Below are 22,829 nucleotides of genomic sequence, written 5' to 3'. Positions count from 1 at the left end.
TGGTCTTGTGTTGGCTGTAAAACTTTGTAGACGAAGGCTGTGAACATCAATAAATTACAAAGAAAGTTACAACCTGAAAAGAGACTTATGTTTTGACCTTATTTTGTTTCAATCAACTTTCCAACTGTATGCCCAGTAATATACACACACACACAAAAGAGTGTTTTTTAACACTCGTCCTGAATTAGTGTTTATGGACACTTCAGGAATACTTTTGGGATACATTCCAGCAAAACGAAAACGGAACAACCACGGTTTAAAAATCGAAAGTGAAAATAGTTATAGATTGTCCGTCATTGGAGACACCGGGTTTGGTATTCCGAGGGGTGGTGAGTTTTTCTCACTAACCACTATTTGAGCACAGTTTCTTTTTCCTTTTCTTCTTCTTCTTCTTTTTTTAAGGAACTAAGCTGTTCATCCGAGCGTCACCCACTCTGAACTGCACCTCGGATCTCCCGAGGCGCTTCTGGATAAGGCAGCACCAGCCTCGGGGACCCGGCGCCGCCCCACGAGGCTTCCGGGAAAGGCGGGCGCGCCGGGCCCCGGCTGCGGCAGGTGAGTGAGGCTCCCGTTCCCCGGCCGCCGTCCCTACTCCTAGGAGCCCCGGGCTAGAGAGGCCTTGGGTGGGTGCGGGAGGCGGATTCCGTGGTGCCAGGGACGGCGCGGCGCAGTGCCCGGCCACGAGCGCCCGACGGCGCCTCCCGCGCCCCGCGCAGCCCAAGTCGCTGCGGCGACAAGACGCGGAGCAGGCGCGCCTGCCCCCGGATCCCCGATGCCTTCTCTGTGCCGTCCAGGCCTCTTACCCAGTCTTCTTGGTTTGTTGTGCTTCCTTCTGGAAACTGAAACTTAAAACGGCTGTTTGCCCATGTTCTGGTGTCTCTCGAGATAGCTCTTAGGAAAACTGATTCTTTAAGGAGATTTACTCCTGGCAGGCGCAGGATTTGGCAGTCGTTCCTCACGTTTCAGAATGTTCAGGGATTTTCTTGAAGGAGACATCCAAAGGAGAATATTATCTTTCCCTGTCTATATAATATGCATAAGTGTTTAAAAAACTATATATGTGTATCACCATTTTATTAATTACCACCTCCTTCCTCCCTTTCTTCCCCTCATTGCCTTTCTTTTTGCTGCCAGATATGGGAAGATTCTGTTCTATCGGGCCTGGCACCACCGTGACATGAGGATATTAGGAAAAGAGGTGGTGGATGGATGGTGGTGATTTGTATTGTTTTTTTCATTCACTGTCCTAACAAATTACCACGGATTTAGTGGCTTAAAAACCACAAGTTTATTATCTTAAAATTCTGTAGGTTAGAAGTCCGACCTGGCTCTCTGGGCTGAAATCAAGGTGTGTGCAGGGCTTCTTCCTTTGTGGAGGCCCCTGGGGTGAAGCTGTTTTCTCGTCTTTTTCAACTTCTATACGCTGCCCCCCTTCCTTGACTCAGTGGTGCCCTTTTTCAGTCTTCAAAGCCAGCAGTGTTGCATTTCTCTGACCTTTACTCTGTTGTCACATCTCACTCTGACTCTGCTCTTCTGTCTTCCTCTTTCACTTTTAAGGACCCTGGTGATTACATTTGGGCCCATGGAAAGTTCAGGATGATCTCCATATTTTAAAGATTTTATTATTTTTCCTTTTTTCTCCCCAAAGCCCTCCAGTACATAGTTGTATATTCTTAGTTGTGGGTCCTTCTAGTTGTGGCATGTGGGACGCTGCCCCAGCGTGGTTTGATGAACAGTGCCATGTCTGCGCCCAGGATTCTAACCAACAAACACTGGACCGCCTGCAGCGGAGCGCGCGAACTTAACCACTTGGCCACAGGGCCAGCCCCTGATCTCTGTGTTTTAAAGTCAGCTGATTAGCTCTTTTGCAGTGTAACATAACATACTCGCAGAATCTGGGGATTAGGACGTGGGCATCTCTGAGAGGGTTATTGTTCTGCCTACGATCTGATTGCATAAAAGAAAGCCTATTACTGTACATCCCACTCATGCAAACAGGGACAGTATCGAGAGCTAAATATGCCAAAAAAAGTTCTGGGGTGTCATGTAGTAGACCGTGTATATGAGTTAAATATATAGAGAGCCTTTATTACAAGCTCTTAAGAATACTGACTTTTAAAAAAGCAATTAAATAATGTTGCAGTTTTTGCATTCCGAAAATGTGATAAGAGGACATCATATGCATGGATGTCTTGAGCAGCACAGATACTTAAGTCAAGATGCTGCACAGGGGCTGGCCCCGTGGTGGAGTGGTTGAGTTCGCGCACACCGCTTCGGTGTCCCAGGGTTTCACCAGTTCACCTGGACGCTGACATGGCACCACTCGTTGGGCCACGCTGAGGCGGCGTCCCATACGGTGCAACTAGAAGGATCTACAACTAAAATACACAACTATGTACTGGGGGGATTTGGGGAGAAAAAGCAGGAAAAAAAAAAAAAGATTAACAACAGTTGTTAGCTCAGGGGCCAATCTTTAAAAAGGAAAGAAAAGATAGTGCACAATTCTATAAATATTGAGTGTTTTCAGTGTGTCTGCTTGTATTGTGTTTTGAGTGGATGCAAGGAGGGGTGGACATAGTCTCTGGCCTCAAGGTGATGACCATATCTAGTCACAGGTACACAGGAAAATGACAGAGGTACACAAATAAAGCTCCTCAAAAGAGGTAAAAGAGGGAGAACTAACGTGCTTTGGGAGAATCAGAAAGGCTTCAAGAACTTGGGGAAAATTTGGGGTGGACCTTGAAGAAAAATAAGATTTCGTAAGGTGGAAATCAAGGTTGAAAAAGGAGGAAGAATGTGACATAACGAGGGACAGGAGGGAGACGAGGGACCCTTCGAGTGTTCAGTGTGGTTAGAGGACTTAGTGTAGAATTTGTCTAAATAAGACCAGAAAATAAGTTGGAGTTAGATTGTGTAAGACCTCGATGAAGGCCGAATGCCATCGTAAGGATTCTGCAGTTGTTGATGCAATAGGGAGCTACTAATATATATATTTTGAAACCATCTCAAACTTACAGAAAAGTTACAAGTACCATACAAACGGCTTTTCATTTTCCTGAATTTTTTGGGAACAAGTTTCCAACTTCATGACCCATTACTGTGGAATTCTTGAGTATATCTTTCTTACAAAAAAGGTATTTTTCTCTACATAACCCCAAGATAGTGATCAAAATCAGGAAATTAATATCAATACATTGCTGCCATCCAATCCTTGGATCCAATTCAAGTTTGCCAGTTGTCCCAATAATATCCTGTTTAACGAGAGGACCCAGTTCAGAATCATGCATTGCATTGAGCTGTGATGTCTCTTTCCTCTCCTTCTGTCTGGAACAGTTTCTCAGTCTTTCCTTGGCTTTCATGAACTTGACACTTTTGACGGGAACAAGCCAGTGTGTCTAATGTTTCCTGATTCTTAGATTCAGATTATGTATTTTTGGTGGGAATATCATAGAAGTCGTACTGTGTTCTCAGTGCAGCCTATCAGATGGCAGATGATTTGATTTATCTCATTTACTTTAATTATTTCATTATGGTGGCATCTGCCTGGCTTCTTCACTGTGAAGTTACTCATTTCCCCTTTGAAATTAATAAATACTTTGTGGGGAATATTTTGAAACTAACTAAATGATCCTTTCCTCATCAAAATTTCAATTTATTTATTTATATATTTATTTATTTATTTATGTCAGTATGGACTCATAGTTTTCTATTTTACTCAGTGGATTTAATTATTACCGTCATTATTTATTTTTACGCTTAATTTATTCCCAGATTTGGCCAGTGAAAAATTCCTTAAGCTGGATTCTCTGCCCTTTTGACATGTCCTCATCATTCTTTGAGCACTTCCTTGCTTTCTGGCACCATGAGATGCCTGTCTTATACTTTTCCAGTTCCGGTCCTGAAATCAGCCATTTCTCTGAACAGCCTTGGTTCCTTGTAGTGGAGAATGGTATTAGAAACCAATTTCTGGGTGCTAGATGTGCTCATCGCTATTGTCTTTGCTTCGGGTCCTGTCAGCAGACAGAGTTAGGGAATATATTTACAGATAGATATATATAGTATGTGTATGTGTGTGCACGCACACACACACATACACATGCAATTATATCTGTATTTATATCTCTGTATCTATCAATCTATCTATAGGAAATCATGAGATTATACCAATATTTCCAGTTCAAATCCACAGCATTCATTCTGGTTTTCTCCCTTTCCATATTTACATTACTATCCCAGGCAATGAAAAACCTGGTTCCTGTTATTGTCCAGATATTTACTTACTTGATAAATCCCCTTTTTGTACCTTTGGCCACTGGAAGGTCCAGGCTCATCTTGTGTATTTCCTGCCCCAGACATAGAATTATCCAAGGAGCCCTGGTTCCTTTTATTGGAGAATAGATTAGAAACCAAGGTCTAAGTGCTACTTGACCCCTTCTTTTTTTTGACACTGCTTGTGTTCACACTGGGTAAACTAAGACGTGACTAATTTTTTGCTAGTCTTCTATTTTATTTTTAAAGAGGAATAAATGTCTTTACTTCTTCTCCTACAGAAATAGTGAGAATTTAACCACTTGCAATCTTGGAAGATTATATTACAGACTGGTTATTAACATGTTTCCAAAAACATAAAAATAATCGTGATATTCCCTGTCTCATTTATGATCTGGGACGTCTCCATCTCAGTCAATTCCTATACAGACAAGGAATCCTGACTTTTTTCGTGCCATGGACTTTTTCCCAGTCTGGTAAAGCCTATGGACCTTTCTGAAAACAAATAAAACGTTCTTTAAATGTATAAAACAAAATACACAGGGGCCAGCCAGGTGGCACAGCAGTTAACTGCACACATTCCACTTTGGCATTCTGGAGTTTGCTGGTTCAGATCCCAGGTGTGGACATGGCACCGCTTGGCACGCCATGCTGTGGTAGGCATCCCATATGTAAAGTAGAGGACGATGGGCAAGGATGTTAGCTCAGGGCCTGCCTTCCTCAGCAAAAAGAGGAGGATTGGCGGCAGCAGTTAGCTCAGGGCTAATCTTCCTAAAAAAAAAGAAAAAGAAAGCATAGAATTATAAAGGAAACCAATTATACTGAATTATACTGAATTATATGATTATCAGAATATTAAAAAAGCAAATTGATTAGTAATATATATCAATATATCACAGTAGATCACAAGACTTGGTAGTGAGTTTAATAACTACCATAATTTTGAAGCAGGGTTAAACACAAATGATATTCCAGGCTATCTGCAAAGGTTATAATATTTTATGAAAATACCTATGCTGTCTTGGTGATTCTTATCGGAGGTGCTGCAAACACGGTGTGGCTTGTTGGCCATCTTCATGTTTGAAGAGAATGCTAAGTTTCAAGCAGAGGTGATTAGAAGTAAAGATGTAATTTTTTTCCATCCAAATATATGGAATCAGGCGGAGGGTTTGTGAAAACTCCAGGAAAGAATTTGTGTACATATAAACGAAGGGTGTTTTGGAGGCCTTTTGGGGAGTGCAATAGGGAGATTAAACGTTTAAATCAAAACCTTTTAAAAAGGCCAGAAGACCAACATAGTAGTGTTTTAAAATGAAGCATCATGTTTTGATTGAGATGTGAACTACAAAGGCATGTCAATACTCATTATTTTCTATTATTATGTTGAAAAGCAAAGAAGTTTTAGAACACTCATATATTTATAGGTGTGATAGTTATTTGAAATATAGTCTTTATTTGGATATAAGCTACATGATAATAAACACTTTGATGCTAGGAAAAAGAAGAGATGTTTCTTCTGGAAAATGGTAAAATTTGTTATTTCTTTCTTCTTGAATTTGTGAGTATACACTATTTTAAAAATATTAATTTTTTTATGATAATCAGGAAATCATGGCGGCTGATGAAGATAACAGAAAACAAGTTCTTCAGGAGGATTGGCTGGATGAAAAATTTATGAAAGATGAACAAAATGAGGTAAAAAGAAAAAAATTACTGGGTATTATTAAAAATTAATTTATGTCTGTTAGTTTTGCATGTTTTGTATGTCTTTGTCTAACATTACCTTGAATTTGGGAAGATACTAGGGTTTTCAAAATGTTTGTACTTCCACTATTCAGGTCTTACAAGAAGAATCATATTTCTCTCCTGTCTCTTACAAGGCTGACACCATTAGCTACTTTTTCCCCTTCTCCCTTGTTTCTTTGATTTTCACCTAGAAGTTAAGAGCTTTGTCAGCAAGGATCTGATCAGACCTGGGAGGGAGTGGAGGCTCCCGATAGCTTAAACCACTTACCCAAGGCCATCTATCTGGCGTGTCAAGGCAGCTGTACTGTGGGAATCATAGCAAATTTTTTAATAGTACCAGAGTAACATCTGTCCACAATTACAGTGCAATTTAAAAGTCATATTGTAGTCACAAATAGCTAGGAAAGGAATTGATAGAGCACTGAAGTAAGATTCAGAGGATCTGGGTCTCAGTTCTTGCTCTCCTATAGAAATTCCTGTGACCTTTGGTCTAGGGTGAAAGGTGGTTTCCTTGTTTGTATAATGAAGATAACAACACTTGGGAGTGGTAGGAGAATTGACAGGTGATGATGTAAGACATTCAGCAAATGTATTATTCGTGTGATCATATTTATTCTGAGATTATCAAATATGTTTCTGTGCCTTACTCAGGGTGAGAGAAATTTAGCCTCTTTAATTCATTTGGGAAAATGAGGTCAGGCGCTGTTTAATTTGTTAATGCTGTTTGATGTTTTTTTAGAGGTTGATTGCTGAAATTGCAAAGGAAAATATTCAGCTAAAGGAGGAGATCCAAAAGCTCGAAGCTGAGTTACAAGTGACCACCAAGAGCTCCCAGGTACTTCTTTACTTATTTTATGTATCACATTTTCAGTGGACACCATTTTTTAGCAAAAGCAATTTAATTATACAAAATTCAGTTCTAAAACGTTATGGTCATCCATGGCACCACTCTTTATAAGAGCCCCACACTGAGAACATCCCAATTGTCCCTCCAGAGTAGAATGAATGAATAAATTGGGGTGTATTCACACAATGGAATACTAAACAGCAATGAGCATGAACAGACTACAACTATATGCAACAACGTGGGTGAATTTCACAAACACAATGTTGAGCCAAAAAAAGATAAAAGAGGGCCTACCATATGCTACCATTTAAATAAAGCACAAACGCTGTGTGTTAGAAGTTAGCATAGTGGTTACCCTTGGAGGCAGGTAGGAAGTGGAAGGGAACCCAAGAGGGCTTCTGGGGTGTTGGTCATCCTCTGTTTGTTGGTCAGGTGCTGGTCACGTGTTTGTGATCACTTTGTAAAATTTCATCCTTCTGTATACTTACGATAATGCACTTTTTAATATTTATGTATGTGTTAATACAAAAACAAAAAAAAAGTTCATTATCAATCACTTTTGGGTCAAATTCTTGGTCTTCTCACTAAGTTCCTTTATTGGTCTCCTCATCCAAGTGATTTAAATGAGTTCACAGTTAAGAAAAACTGGGGGATGGCCCAGTGGTGTAGTGGTTAAGTTTGTGTGCTCTGCTTTGGCAGCCTGGGGTTCACAGGTTCAGATCCCAGGAGTGGACCTACATACCACTCATCAAGCTGTGCCGTGGCAGCATCCCACATACAAAGTGGAGGAAGATTGGCACCGATGTTAACTCAGGCCAGCCTTTCTCAAGCAAAAAGAGGAAGATTGGCAACAGATGTTAGCTTGGGGCCAATCCTCCTCACCAAAAAAAAAAAAAAAAAAAAAAAAACGGATGTTTATCTTCACCATTTAAGTTCTCTCCTAAATTTCCCTGTATTTGAATTACACATAACTTTCACCCCTTTTTTCTTCATAACAACTCATAGTGTTAAAAAAAATACCTTCTTTAAACAATTTGAATGCTTAAAACATTGTTACTTTTTGTTTCTGAAATGGGTGGTAGCTTACTGAATATCAGGAAGTGAGGTTTCCTTTGTTTATGAGACTTAGAGAAGGTTCTGTTGAGATTCTGGTGATTTCTCAGACAGGAGCTGGAATCATTTAGTCTTACAACTCACAGGGCTTTGAGAACCCAGCCAGCTCAGCTGACCCCCTTTACAGGGGACTGAGACTGTGGCCCAGAGAGCATGAGTGGCGTGTTCTCTGCCACAGTGTCCTCAGGACTAGCATTGGGTACCCTCACTCCAAAAGCTTTCGACTTCTCCAGATGCACTGGATGCTTCCACGTTACTGGGAAACACTCTCCCTTTTCTCAGACATTGCAGATTGCTTTGAAATTGGACTTATGGTAATCAGAAATTCTACTTACGTTACATGTAGAGATATAGAATAAATGTAAGATTAGATCAAATGACTCTTCGAATATTTCTATTCCCTTTGTGATAACACTTTCTCTGTCGGCATGTAAAATAACCATGGAGAATAGAAATGCAAACACCTCACTCATTTGTGCATGTATGTGTAGTTGTACATGTCTGTTAATCCCAACGATTTTAAGCAGCTAAGTATAACCCCTTAACTTTATCCTTCTGATTATGAATTTTCTCGATAGTGTCCCTTCACATTTTTATAAACTTAAGTTGTAGTAATGGTTAAAAAGTTGCTGGGCAGGTGTTGGAGAAGGGGGAATGTAAATTTCATAAATTTTAAATCATGGAATTCAGGAGTCTTTCTTTTTTGGATTAAATGATCTGGATTTGCTAGCAAAATAACTGTAGTATACACCTGAGTATTTCGTACCTCTTTGCGGTGAGAATAAACACTGTCTAGTGATTCCCTTGTAATATAGCCTATTATTGGCCCAGTTGTTTAAAAGGTGCTTATCCACAAAAATGGCGTAGGCTTTAGAATCGAGCACCACACAACACTGACCAGTTTAAACATTGATTAGAAAAAGTGGGAGATTATATTCTTAAAATTTCATGCGTGAAATAATATTAAAAGATCAGCATCTGATTACATTGCTAAGTACTTACCTGGGAGGAAGCAATTACTAAAGATGTTAAATAAAGATATTAATAAAGATATTACGTAAGACCACACAGTATTCTGAAATCAGTGGAGAATGAATTATTGGGCAATCACATCCCATTATCACTGGAAGGACCTAAGTTATTTCTTGTCTTGATTTTAATCAAACATTTCCGTTTGAATTAGATTAAAGAGGATATTCCTGCCACTAAGGTGAAATTCACATCTGCAGAGACTCCCGAGGATGACAGCCAGCTTTTAAATGTCTCCTGTTCCTTTCAAATGAACTTGCAAGCTCATTATGAGCTACAAAAAGGACAAGCGCTCATCACCTTTGAAAAAGAAGAAGGTATGACTCATGCTCAAGAATGTGACCATGTTACCTTTGGAAAGCACTTGGACTCTCAAAGAGCTTTCATAGAACTTTGCCTTTTGCTTTGCAATTTTTACATAACATTTCATCTCCTCCTCATAATGACACACCAAGACAGGTATGATTATCCCCATCGTTCAGGTGAAAAACTGACTCTGGGATGTTACGTGTCCTGAATGTGGTCACTCATTGAGAACATGATGACTCCGGGACGCTAGCCCCAGGTGCTGTGATGTCCGGTACCAGCGTCTTTCTAGTCCACCTGCTACCTCCAAGTGACAATACTGGTAATAATGTTTTCAGGTGGTAGAGCTCTACACACTTCTCAGAGAGTTCTCCCAGACATCATCTCATTTTATACTTACTCAACTCCATCAAAGCAATAGGATAGGAGAGTTACTATTTACATTTTATAGCCAAGAAAACAGATTCTCAGGTGTTTAAATAATTGATCTAAGGGCACATGCTCAGTGAATGGAAGAGCCAAGGATTCAGAGACTTGGGATGGGACCTGATATTTGCTAAGCCCACCAGGGTCTAGGACCCTCTTGAAGCTGGGAGCGCCTTAATGAGGAGGATCTGGCTTTGAGTGACAGCTTTGCCTCTTTGGGAGGTATGATTTGGGTTGGGTTTTTTTAATAAATCTTACATTTTTATGACAGGCTTTGTGGTAGTACTTACCTCGTGGGGCTGCTCTGAGTATTAAATGAGAAATGTTGGTAAAATACTTAGCATAGTGTCTGACACATAATAAACAATAAATGTTAGCTATTATATTGCTACATGTTAGGAATTATCCAGATAAGGAAACATAAGCTTCAAGAAGATAAAGAACTTGTTTAAGGTTCATAGAGTAATAAATTGCAGAGCTGAGGGCCAAACCCCAAGCGCCCACGTACTTTCTACTGGACCAACTTTCCTCTGAGCAGGCCATCACCCTGGGCCTTTGTTCCTGTAATTGTCAAGTTGTGGGGTGGGACTAGAGGGTTCCTTCACAAGCCCTTCCAGTGCTCAGATTCTGAGAATCTATGATTATAACCCATATCTCCTGATGCCTGGTTCATCACTATATCCTGAAAATGAATGTTAAAAAGAAAGGCATTCTACGGGCTGGCTCCATGGCCGAGTGGTTAAGTTCACGCACTCTGCTGTGGTGGCCCAGGGTTCAGATCCTGGGCGTGGACATGGCACTGCTCATCAGGCCACGTTGAAGTGGCGTCCCACATCCCACAACTAGAAGGACCTGCAACTAAGATATACAACTATGTACGGGGGGTTTTGGGGAGATAAAGCAGAAAAAAAACATAAAAAAGGAAGATTGGCAACAGTTGTTAGCTCAGGTGCCAATCTTTAAAAAAAAAAAAAGAAGTTAAAAAAAAAAAGAAAGGTATTCTAGCACGTCAGTATATGCGCATACTGTTCATTCACTCAGAGTCCACACTCGTCTACACCTGCAGCTAAAAGTGGAAGAGGAGACAAAGAATCAAGTGGCAGTTAGCATTGGTAATTGGGATATAACTAAAAGATGTAAGTGGAGATTTGGGAGGTAGGAATTCTGTGCAGGAATTTTCTGGGAATGCCGGGACTAGGATCCTCTTCAGAAACGCATACATCTGCTTCCACCCTTGGCATGGCTCCAAGGTCCTACTCTCTGGGGAGAACTTTGGGTTTCTACACAGTTAAATAGGAGTTGGCTTTTGACAATCAGAGTCACAAAAGTTGAAATACAAGTGGTCTCTCTCAGCTGTGTCAGATAACCAGATGTTGGAGGTTGGGGGGGCATTGGAAGGGAGACAGCATCATCTGAGTATTACTTCATTAATATTTTCTGTTATTGTTGCCTGTTGTCATTAACAAAAAAAAGTCATAATTCACGTTATAGTCATATCACGGTACGATGAGTCTGAATTCCCATATGACAACGCCCTGCCTTCTTAGCTCCGGTTTTCTCTTCTGCCAGCTGTGGTGTGATAACTGGTTGTCATAAACACATGTGAGATTTGTAAGACTTGGAGTGGGAATCTCTTGTCTTAAAAAAATTAGAGTAAGTGGCTCCAAATATTAACAACTGCAGTGTGATAAACTTTTGTGTCACACAATTTAAAATAAACACACACCCACATGCATTTTAAACTGACATATAGTTGCTGTTTGGAGTTCTAATGACTTTTGGCATAATTATATTACTGAGCCTCTCCCATTTGCATGGATAAATTGGACTTGATGGTTTTGTGATTGGTATAGCAATGCTATCAACTTTTTAATGAATGGTCTCAAGAGCATTTTAGCGAAAGTAGAATTGCTCATTAAATATGGCAAAAAAAAAAAGATTCACTCTTTGATATTCAAGCCTATGTGGTCTTTAATATATAATCCTTGGGAAAGACAGAAACAAAAATGAATAGTTATTTCTGTGATACTTGCAACATATTAAGGAGGAGCGACAAATGATAAGTAAGATTAATTGCCAGATCCGCAACTAATTGACTGATCCGCAAAAGTGTTCCCAGCTTACACAACATGGAAGAAATTTCTGGCTGTGCTTTAATGTACTAAGGGAATTCTCCGGTAATTCTGTCAACAGTGGAAAGGAAGGGTGTGTGGCTGTGCTGAAATAATTTATGAATTTTTGAAGATTATCGGGCTCTCTCTTAAGAGATGAATCTAGAACTTGGTAATTTCCATACTGTAATTTTTGCTGATGTATTTTGACTAATGTATCTTACTTTGGTGGCAAGACCATTTTCACTTGGAAATCCTAAGAAAAATTTAAAAATTAGAATCTTTAACATTAAAGAAAATTTGAAAAATTCAGGATAATTTATTCTTAAAGCAAAAGTGTAAAAATTTATTGAAATATTGGAAATTAATACTTCCTGTATTATTTTTCAGTTGCCCAAAATGTGATCAAAATGAAGAAACATCATGTGCAGATAGAGGATGTAAATGTCGAGGTTATGGCCAAGCCGGTTCCATTAACATCAGGAGTCCGATTCCAGGTAACATGGTGACCAAAGCTTTTCAGAATTCTGTTAAACATGGACACTTTTCTCATCCATCTTTCTGAATATGAAACGGTTTCCCAGGTTTGTGTAGAAGTATCTAAAGTGAAGATCAATGTTACTGAAATTCCTGATGAATTGCCTGACAATCAGATGAGAGACAAGCTAGAACTGAGCTTTTGTAAGTCCCGACACGGAGGAGGAGAGGTGGAATGCGTGAAGTACGATAAGCGGTCTGGAAGTGCTGTCATCACGTTTGTGGAAACTGGAGGTACTCACACATTTGGGAAATTAAGCAATGCTCTACCATTTAATTTATGGTCTGCCATTTCTGAAAGTATTCCCTTTCTACTTCTTTTATTTGGAATTTATTAGACAGCATAATAATAGAGGATTTTTTTTAACCTTATAAAATGGTAGAGTCCTGAAAGTAATTTCTGTGAATGCTAGTGAGAATGATAATATTACACATAGCAAGTACATAAATCTTAGTGCATGCTCATCACATGCCAGGCGTGGAGCCAGGTGTTGTAAATGTAGTATGTCTCCTCTGATACACAGCAGGACTCCTGAGGTAGGTGTATACTCACATTATGGATAAGGAAACTGAGGCCCAGGGAGGGTAAGTAACTTACGAAAGATCACACAGTGGGTGTGTGGCAGAGAAACTTAGAAATATGTGTATAAAACTGTCTCTTCCATCCACCTATTATGACTGACAGGGTCTCTCAGGTGGAAGAATCCATTCCAGGGAGGACAAGAGGTGAATGGAAAAAACAGCTAGACAGACATCTCTTCCTCTTTTAGGCAGATTTGGACTTTTATCAGATCATCTTAGGGAGGTTTACATTCTTATGATTAAAAATAGAATACCCTGCAGCTGCTTTTGTTAATATGTTCAAGTGATTCCCAAAGTAAAAATTTCTTCTCTAGTTAATCTAATTCTTAGGGCTTCTCCTGGGTTTGCACATAGAATAGAAATCTTTCTATACCATTAAAAAACATTGCCGATTAGGATTTTCCATAACAAAGTAATACACGCTTTTTGAAGACAATTGAAATAATAGAGAAGAGCATTAGTATAGTAAAATTGAGACATTCCTTACACTTCTCTTTCTACGACTGTGTAGTCAGTTATGGTTAGTTGAGTGTCTAGCTAGGTCTTCCTGGAATTGCTGGATCATACGGTAGTTCTATGTTTATTGTTTTGAGGAAGTGCTATGCTGATTCCCACAGTGGCTGTGTACCATTTTGCATTCCCACCAGCAATGTACCAGGCTTTCAATTTCTGCACGTCCTCACCAGCGAGGGCCTACGCTCTTAACCACTGTACCGTGTTGCCAGTCCAAGGTGGGCTGGTGGGAGGAGAAAAAACAAAGTGATTGGATATTCTCAAGGACTCTTCCTGTTATGCAATCTTGACACATTACCTTTTTCTCCTATATTCTGCTAAAAATAAATCTTAGTATCCTTTGTGTTAGAGAAACCTGATGAAATTTTGTTATTTGCTTCACTTAGATGACAGTCGACTCCTGCCCCCACTTTGGTTAACATCATTATATCAGTTTACTGCAAATCATGTACTAGTTTCAGAATAACTAAGTAATTTTATATATTAATATTGTACATATTTATTTATATTATTAAATAATACTAACTATATTATTAGTTAATGCTAATATTAGTTAATAATTAATACTAACTAATCATAACTAACTACATAGAAGCAGAAATGGAAGTTTAAGGAAATGTCTCAATTTTTACTAAATTAATGTTCTTCTCTATTATTTCAGTACCTACTTATATTACATGTATTACTATATTACTATAGTATGTATATATATGTATATATATATACACTACAGTAACTTACTATATATGTGTGTGTATATATACATATATATACTCTAAAATATATACGTAGTATTCGAATCATAGTTTTTTTTTTTTTTAAGATTTTATTTTTCCTTTTTCTCCCAAAGCCCCCTGGTACATAGTTGTGTATATTTTTTTAGTTGTGGTTCCTTCTACTTGTGGCATGTGGGACGCTACCTCAGCATGGCTTGATGAGCAGTGCCATGTCCGTGCCTAGGATTTGAACTCGTGAAACCCTGGGCTGCCAAAGCGGAGAGCTCGAACTTAACTACTCGGCCACGGGGCCAGCCCCCATAGTTTTTGTTTCTACTTCTTGAGAAACTGGGAAATACCAGTCTTGTTGGGATGGGGGTTACTTTCTGCAGATGGTGATTGCATTTTCTGTAGCTCAAGGTCGATCTGTCTGAGGACACTGCAGCCCTGTGTGCGTTGATTGACTCTAGTGGATGGTTGAAGACAGAAGGATCTATTTAGACCTCCTTATTGTTTGGTCTTATAGTTTTCAAAATGATGTACTGAGAAGTTTTTAAAGTGGACTGTAGCATTTCTTAAAAATTAATCACTCAATTCATTATTTACTGTGATATTGTTCTGTTTGAAGAAAGTTTTAACTCTGGTTAAAAACATCTATGATATAAAAAAAAAGAAAATAACTTTTCAAAAATTTCCTTCTAGTTGCTGACGAGATTTTGAAGAAGAAAGACTATCCTCTTTATACAGATCATAGCTGCCATAGAGTTACTGTTTCTCCGTACATAGAAAAACACTTGAAAAAGTTTCAGGTAAAGTCGTCTCTTTCTTTTCATTTTGGGAACTTACTGCTTGACCCCACCCCATGAAAAATAAAGAAAAAGTTATGACTGTGTTACTGTTTGAATCTTATTAGTAAGGGATAGCAAAACAGTTTCTTCATCTCTGCTTGGTGCGGAATGAGTTTTGTCTTTTTAAAGAATATTTTAATGCAAAACTGTACCTTATTTAACATACACTTTTTCAAGCTGAAATTACTCAGATGATGGCACAATCTTTGGTTTTGTATGTGGAGACAGCCACATTTCCTCATGTGTCTACTATCATTGGACATTAAAAGTAATTCTTCCAGCTCATTTTCTCTGAACGTGTTACCTTTACTCCAAACCTGCTGTCTTTTTCTGTTGCCACTCAGGTGTTAAGTGGTACCACCATCTCTCTAGTCCACCACCCTGAAAGCTAGAACTCATGCTTCACTCTTCATCTTACTTCACCTCCAGCATTCCTTTGGTGACTCAGTCTTGTCGCTTCCACTTCTATCTACCTCTCTCACTGGTCTTTCTATTCATAGAGTTGCCCTTCTTTTCTCTATTTGTCATAATGCCACTAGAGTCCTCTTTCTGAAACTCAGATCCGATTCTGATATTCTGCTTGAAAAATCTTCCTGAGGCTCCTTGTCTCTCTTAAGATAAAATCCAAAATATTAAGCAGAGCTTATCAATGTGAAGTTTTGCAATTCAAAGTTGTTAGAAAATTTTCTGTTTATCTTTTTAATTTTCCTTCTTAGGTATTTTCAGGAATATCTAAGAGGACAGTGCTTCTGACTGGAATGGAAGGCCTTGATATGATGGATGAAGAAACTGTGGAGGATTTAGTTAGCATTCACTTTCAACGGGAGAAGAATGGAGGTGGTGAAGTCGATGTGGTCAAATGTTCTCTAGGTCAACCTTACATAGCATACTTTGAAGAATAGACTCATGAGATCATAGCAAAATTGGAGCTTCTGAGCCCAAATCACTGTCACTGTTTGACAAAAATGAGTATCCTTTTCCTTAAAAAAGTGAAAACTTTAATTCTTTACTATCATTTATTTTTAGATACAAAATATGTTTCCACGTTTTTGAATTCTTCTTTCTTTCAAACTGTGCTGCATGTTCACAAATGCAATAAGTGCACTGAATTAAAAAGAGTTTTGTTAATAAATTATGTGGGTTGGTGCCACGTCTGTTGAAATCAAGCCTAAGTAATCCAGTTGTTGCCAGCCATGTTGGCTCATTCTGTCATGGTCGTGTGGGCCAATTCTGTTTTGGCCCCAGGTCCACCAATATGCAAACTTGACTCAACATTTCCCAAAAGAAATGCTGTATCCAGTAGTTTGATTTCCGTAGATTTTACTGAATTTTCGAGGGCCTTCAAGAGCGATCATTTCCCACTTTGCACTGCATTTCGCTCCACAGCTCCAAAGGTATTTTTCAGAGCCTACTGTGGTCTTTTTTCTTGAACTTCATCCAGAGTGCCGGGTGTCCCCTGATTCCTTCCAAGACATCTCCTCTCCAAATAGAACTTGTAAAGACCAGAATTTTCTTTGTTTTACCTTTATAATCGAAAGAATCAGTTTAAGGGATTGAAAACCTTGGAATAAAGAAAGAGGTAAATGAAAAGCTAGTGGTTCATCACTCATCGTGCCAGATGCTGGGGATGCCTGAAGGGCAAAACACAGTACCTGCCCTTTAGGGGCTTAAAATTTAGTCTTAAGAGACCCCATTTATTAGCATTCCACTGCCTTTAACTTGCAGCAACTTTAAATGGTAAAATTCAAGGTTGCTATTCAGAGAAGGTAAAATTCTCTTTGGTAAAGAGCATTTGGACCACTTTCATTCTAAGACGGTATGTTTTGCGACGAGCCAGCAGAAGAATTAAATTCACATGAAAATGTTGGCAGAGATGAAATGCTTTTAAAAAAGATTCTAAACTTAAACCTATCTGATGCTGCCTGCTATCTAAAATAAACAAAGGGAAAAGCTGAAAAGAAAGCTTGGTTTGGCTTCTGATATTTTATTTTTAGGTTTTCAAGTTGTTATGCTGCCATCAGAAGTACTGTACTCATTACTCTCACATTTCTTTTCGAAATGAGAGACGGTGTCTAAAAACTGGGCAATTTATAATAAATCTTAATAGTTACTGTTTTAGAAAAAAAACTCTCTTGTCAGTTGCTCTTTGGAAATAGTAAGATTATTTCAAGTTCCCCAAAATATTAAGAAGAAAAACTTAAAGAACGTTATTTAATTTTGATTGGTACAGCCTCAGTAGCACAGAGGGTGTCATTTTTAGTCTGTGGCAGACTGCCAATCAGAAAGAATTTTTTCCTATTTAGGACAAGTTTTGAAACAGTCACTTTTATTTTTTTAGGGGGTCTTCCTCAGGTAGTAAAATAGATAATTTCATTCAATTCTAAATTTTCACAATGGTTTTTGGTAAATGTTACTTATCTTAGAAAATTATACTTTTCCTTTGCGTTCGTTTTCCCCCTGTGCAATCGGGCTGGATCTCAAACATTGGCTCTCCTGCTTATTTCTAGAGTTCTAGAGATTTTACAGGGGGAAAGTAGACTTTGAAAATTTGCCAAAAGATACTGTATTGACTATTTAACATATTGCATATTAAGTGAAGAAGAAGCCTTAAATCGTGTGTCTAGGATGAGATAGCTTCACTTAATGTGTGAAAAGACATTGTCAATATATGTCTGGAAAGACAGATATGTGGAATCACAAGTCTTTCTTGTTGTTTGTTAATTTATCAGTCAAGACAGGCTGGGTTACGTTGTGATAACAAACAATCTCCCAAATCTCAGAGGCCTAACAAAATAACAGTTTAATTCTCACTCATGCTGGATGTCCAACACACGTTGGCAGGCGACTTTGTCCTAATCACTTAAGGCCCCATCACAAGACATGCTTCCAGAATCATGGAGTCGGGGAAAAGTAAAGTCTGGGGAATGTTGCACCAGCAGTTAAATACTGTGACCCAGAAGTGACCTATGTCATTTCCTCTCACATTTCATTGGCCAGAAATAGTCACATGGCCTCGTTGGAACTTAAAGGGACTAGAAAATTCTGTCTTGAGAAAATGAGGAGAACCAGAAATAGTTGAGCCAGAATAGAAATGAGTGTAGTCTGTCCTGTCCTACTGATCATCAATATTTGATCACTCTTTTTCACATACAAAATACAGTCACACTCATCCCATCTCCAAGGGAGAAAACACAAAAATTCCACCCAATTGTGGCATCAAACTCAAAACTACTTGAACACTAGGTGATTTGTGGTAGTTTCTATATCAAGTATGAATGTTATTCTTCTTTATCCAGAACCCCCCTCCCCCCCAAATAAACAGTAGTGGACCTGGAACAAGATAACTGCAATAAACTCTCTCACATTTGGAGAGGGAAAGAATGGGAGACACATAGCAGTCACTGGGCTAAAGCCATTCTGAAATTCCATTGAGCAGAGGTGTGCTCCATTCCTCCTGAGTGTGGAATTTTGATTAGACCATGACTCCACTCCCTGGAAATTCTTCTCTTGCTCATTGTCCTCATAGCTCCAGGACATTCTTCTTTTTTTATTCTCCTTGGCTATATCTAGAAGGGACATTTGAAATATACCCTTCCTAAAGGCTGAAAAGCTTCCTCACTCAGTATACTACCTATGGTCAATGTTTGGGACCAAAGTTTTTTAAAGTTTTGACCAATCACAGTCTCTTTACTCTGGCTAGTGTCTAGTTAGCTGGTATAATTCAAAAACTTAATGGCCTTCTTAGCCATTTTATTCTGGTTGGCTTACATGTGCTAATAGCCACACCCACAGGTTTTTTCTAGACTTACTTTTTAGAGTTGCTATAATTCTGTGCTTGCTTGGCTCCATTCTTCTCTCTCTCTCCACTTAATTGTGGGTTCTTTGAGTCTATTGGGCCACTTTTAGTTTCTTTTCCCTGAGCCAGTTTGTCCAGTTGAGAGGTTTTACTGAATGCCACAACCTTAGTTGGTGTTTTTCCTCTTAGAAATCTTAATCTGTTCAGAGACTTCAACCTTGATTTGCGCATTGATTTAATCCTCACCATGAAGCAGTGTTTTACTCAGCCTTTGTTACTCAGAGGTCTTCTCAGTTTTATCATTTCAGAATGAGAAATATTATTTTCAACCCTACAAGTTCCTGTATTTCTGGACTTTCTCTATTCCCTTTCATTCCTGCTTTCAAACTGGCCAATTCTTTTCTAAGCTCATTTCTTTCTTATATTTGTCAAATGCACCCAATAATGACAGATGCTACTAATTTTGTTTTCACACTCCTTTTTTTATAAAAACTACAAGCTATTTAGGTACATTATCTTCCTTCCAAGCTATCATGTGTGACGCTTTTACCAAATGTTTTCCTGCTACATAATATGGATCACGATCCTAATCTCTGATAACTATTTTCTGATTACCTGCCACTTGGCCCCTAAGCTAAAGCCATGTATTTTAGATTGTGCTGTGGATTGTCTTTTTTTTCTCTTTTGGCTATAGTAATACTTCACTTAAGAATACCAATTTCTGTATCAATCAGGATAGACTACGTGATACTGATGTGACAAATTGTCTCTAAATTTCAGTGACCTAAAACAACAAAAGTTTACCCCTTGCTCATGCTACACCTCCATGATGAGTCAGCAAAAAGAGTGCTCGTGGTAGACACTCAGAGACCCAGGTTCACAGCAGCCACCATCTTTATTGCTGCCTGCCATGCTGGAGAAAAAGAGCTTTGAAGGATCTTGAACTGCCAATTAAATTCTTCATCCAGAAAGGTCCCTTTCATTTACAACTCAACCAGAACTAAGTATATGGTCCCACCCCACCCAGCCATAAAGGGGCCTGAATGTCCAATCCTACTATATGCTTAGAAGGTGGAAAGCCACAACTGTACTGTGAATAACATTAATGATATCCAGTTAGTATTAATAAAGAAAAGATGCTCATTGTTGAAAAATATATAAAATATAATGAAGATAAAAAATCACTAAAAATTCACCCCCAGAGATAATGGGAAACCTTTATGTCCTCCTGCCCAGTCTTTCTTTCACCTATATCACATTCCATCTTGTGAGCATACTCTATGTTACTTATTATCTCCCTGTTGTTGGACATTAAGGTCGTTTCCAATTTTTTTCACACTTATAAGTGTTACGATATACAGAAACCCTTGTGTATCATGGTATACAAATCTTTTTCTGTAGATCTGACCTTACTTCAAGATGATAGTTACTAGGTTGATAGGTTGAAGGATACGTGGGAGAGGAAGAAATTTTCCTCTACCCTTCTAGGTTCTTCTGGATGGTCTAAGAATTAAATTGACACAGACTAACATGAAAAATCAAATTTATTTTTTACCTATGGAAACCCCACGTACATGAGAGGGTCAGAGACAAAAAGGTAAAATGAGGTATACATGCCATCTTGAGCTAACAAGTGGGATACGGGCCTGAGGCTTCAAAGGGGAGAAGAATAATTCACAGGATGATCAGAAGAGCAGAAGTTCAGTAATTAGAAGTTTGCTCTGCCATACAGATAGGTCATAAAAATTTATTTCTGGTAACGATTCTTATTATGGGTAAGGCCCCCAGTTTAAATTCTTTTAAGGGAGAGGTAAAAGTTTCTCTTGAGCCTGCAAGGTCTTGATTGCCTTTAGCTCAAAATATTCCGCGTGTGAGGGGCCAGGCGGTGGCGCAGCAGTTAACTTCGCACGTTCTACTTCGGCGGCCCAGGGTTGCTGGCCCGGTTCCTGGGTGCGGACACGGTACCACTTGGCAAACCATGCTGTGGTAGGCATCCCACATATAAAGTAGAGCAAGATGGGCATGGATGTTAGCTCAGGGCCAGTCTTCCTCAGCAAAAAGAGGAGGATTGGTGGCAGATGTTAGCTCAGGGCTAATCTTCCTCAAAAAAAAAAAATTCTATGTGCAGAAGTGGTACATCTTGGGGAGGCCTGTTTTGAACCCTGTCAAATAAAAGTTCTTTTAAGGATCTTGATACATATGGCTACAATTGCTTTCCAGAAAGGCAGGCATTGGTCTGTACGTTTATTAACAGTGCAATAAAGGACTGTCTCACTGCTCCCTCTCAGCACTGAGTATTAGTCCTTTAGAAATTATTTCCTTTTAATCCTGTTTTTAGAAATCTTCATAAGTTTATGCCACAGCTTATGAAAATAAATAATTATCAAAATACAGGTGAGCCATCCAGTAAAGGGATTTATTTATGTTTTTTGGTATCACAAATTAAAAACATTCAGGAAAGTGTTGGCCAATTTGATTGTACTTTAGCTGTGAGATAGAAAAAAGTACAATGAGATGGGAGGCTTTATAACTGGGGCTACAAGAGAGTAAACATTTTCTTGGATGCAGTCTTAGTAATAAACCGCTAGAATTATTTTGGCCACATTTGGAGTGATGCTTTCTCAAAGACATTTTGGCACTGTAGGGGTGGAAAAAGTTTTCCTCAACCCTCTTAGAGTTCCTGGCTGAATCTGGAAATTAAACTGACAGACAGATTAACAGGAAAGAAGCATATCAATTTATTTAATATAAATTTCACGCGACATGGGAGCCTTCGTAAGGAAATGAAGACCTGAAGAAATGGTTAAACCTGAATGTTTTCATGCTCGGGTTAGATGAAGAGTGGAGAGTCACCGAAAGCAGAAAATACTAGAAAAAAGAGTATAAGCCAAGTGTAGTAAAGTGGAGGAGACTTAGCAAGACCTGTTGGTTCAGATTCCTCTTGGTGTCCCTTTGTCCTTGGAGATAAGGATACCGAGGCACCACTTTTCTACCTTGTCTCTTCATATGTTTGTCTTTTTGGTTAAACGGAGTTATACAATATGTGGCCTTTTGTGTCTTGTTTCTCTCATTTAACGCGGTGTTTTTGAACTTCATCCTTCAGCATGTATCAGTATTCCATTCCTTTTTATTGCTGAATAGTATTACATTGTATATATAGACTGCATTTTGTTTATTTTCTAAGCAATTGATGGCTATTTGGGTTATTTCCACCTTGTGGCTATTATGTATAATGTAGTTAAGAACATTCCCGTTTAAGTCAACGTTTGAACATATGTTTGCATTTCTCCTGGGTAATTATCTAAGAGTGAAGTTTCTGGGTCCTATGGTAAATTTATGCTTAGCTTTTTGAGAAACTGCTAAACTGTTTTAAAAGGTGGCTATAACATCTCACTTTCCTGTGAACAATGTTTGAGAGTTCTCTTTTCTCCACATTCTTGACATTTGCTGTTATCTGTCTTTTTGATTACAGTACAGCCATTTCGGTCAGTGTGGGGTGGTAGCTCACTGTGGTTTTAATTTGCATTGCTTTAATGACTAATGATGTTGAGCACATTTTCATGTGCATATTATCCATTTATGTATCTTCTTTGATAAAATGTCTATTCAACTTTTTTGTCCATTTTTTAATTGGGTTGAATTCTTACTTTTGAGTTGTAAAAGTTCTTTGTATACTCTGGATACAAATCCCTTATCAGATGTGTGGTTTGTAAAATTTTCAGGCTGTTCTTTTATTCTAGTGGGATATATCAGTCAGGGATTGCTAGGTGATACTGCTGAAAAAAATTCAGTGGCTTAAAACATCAAAGTTTTATTTCTCATTCATGTAAATTTTGCTATGGGGCCACGTGATTCCCTAGTGCAACGGTGTTCTCTGTGTTGCCTCAGTGATGCATGTCGGAGACTCTTGTGCTGGCAATAAAATGCTTCCACCCAGATATGAGACTTGTCAATTCTCCTCACATTTCACTGGCTGAATGAATCCTGTGG

The 22,829-nt window shown here is 38.8% G+C and overlaps 1 protein-coding gene across 1 annotated transcript; it reads left to right on the top strand.

Moving 5' to 3' along the window:
- The first annotated feature begins 283 nt into the window (after positions 1–283).
- NMI (N-myc and STAT interactor) lies at positions 284–22,777 on the top strand. The gene is made up of 8 exons (XM_070581352.1): positions 284–555; positions 5,875–5,964; positions 6,755–6,850; positions 9,159–9,321; positions 12,238–12,344; positions 12,432–12,618; positions 14,898–15,004; positions 15,760–22,777. Exons 2-8 carry the CDS (start codon positions 5,881–5,883, stop codon positions 15,943–15,945), a joined length of 930 nt encoding a protein of 309 aa, XP_070437453.1. The 5' UTR covers positions 284–555; positions 5,875–5,880; the 3' UTR covers positions 15,946–22,777.
- Positions 22,778–22,829: the final 52 nt, after the last annotated feature.

This window comes from Equus przewalskii, chromosome 17 (assembly GCF_037783145.1).
Source record: "Equus przewalskii isolate Varuska chromosome 17, EquPr2, whole genome shotgun sequence".
Classification (NCBI taxonomy): Eukaryota; Metazoa; Chordata; class Mammalia; order Perissodactyla; family Equidae; genus Equus; species Equus przewalskii.
The sequence above is the reverse complement of the archived record's forward strand: the minus strand, read 5'-3'. Positions and strand labels throughout refer to the sequence as shown.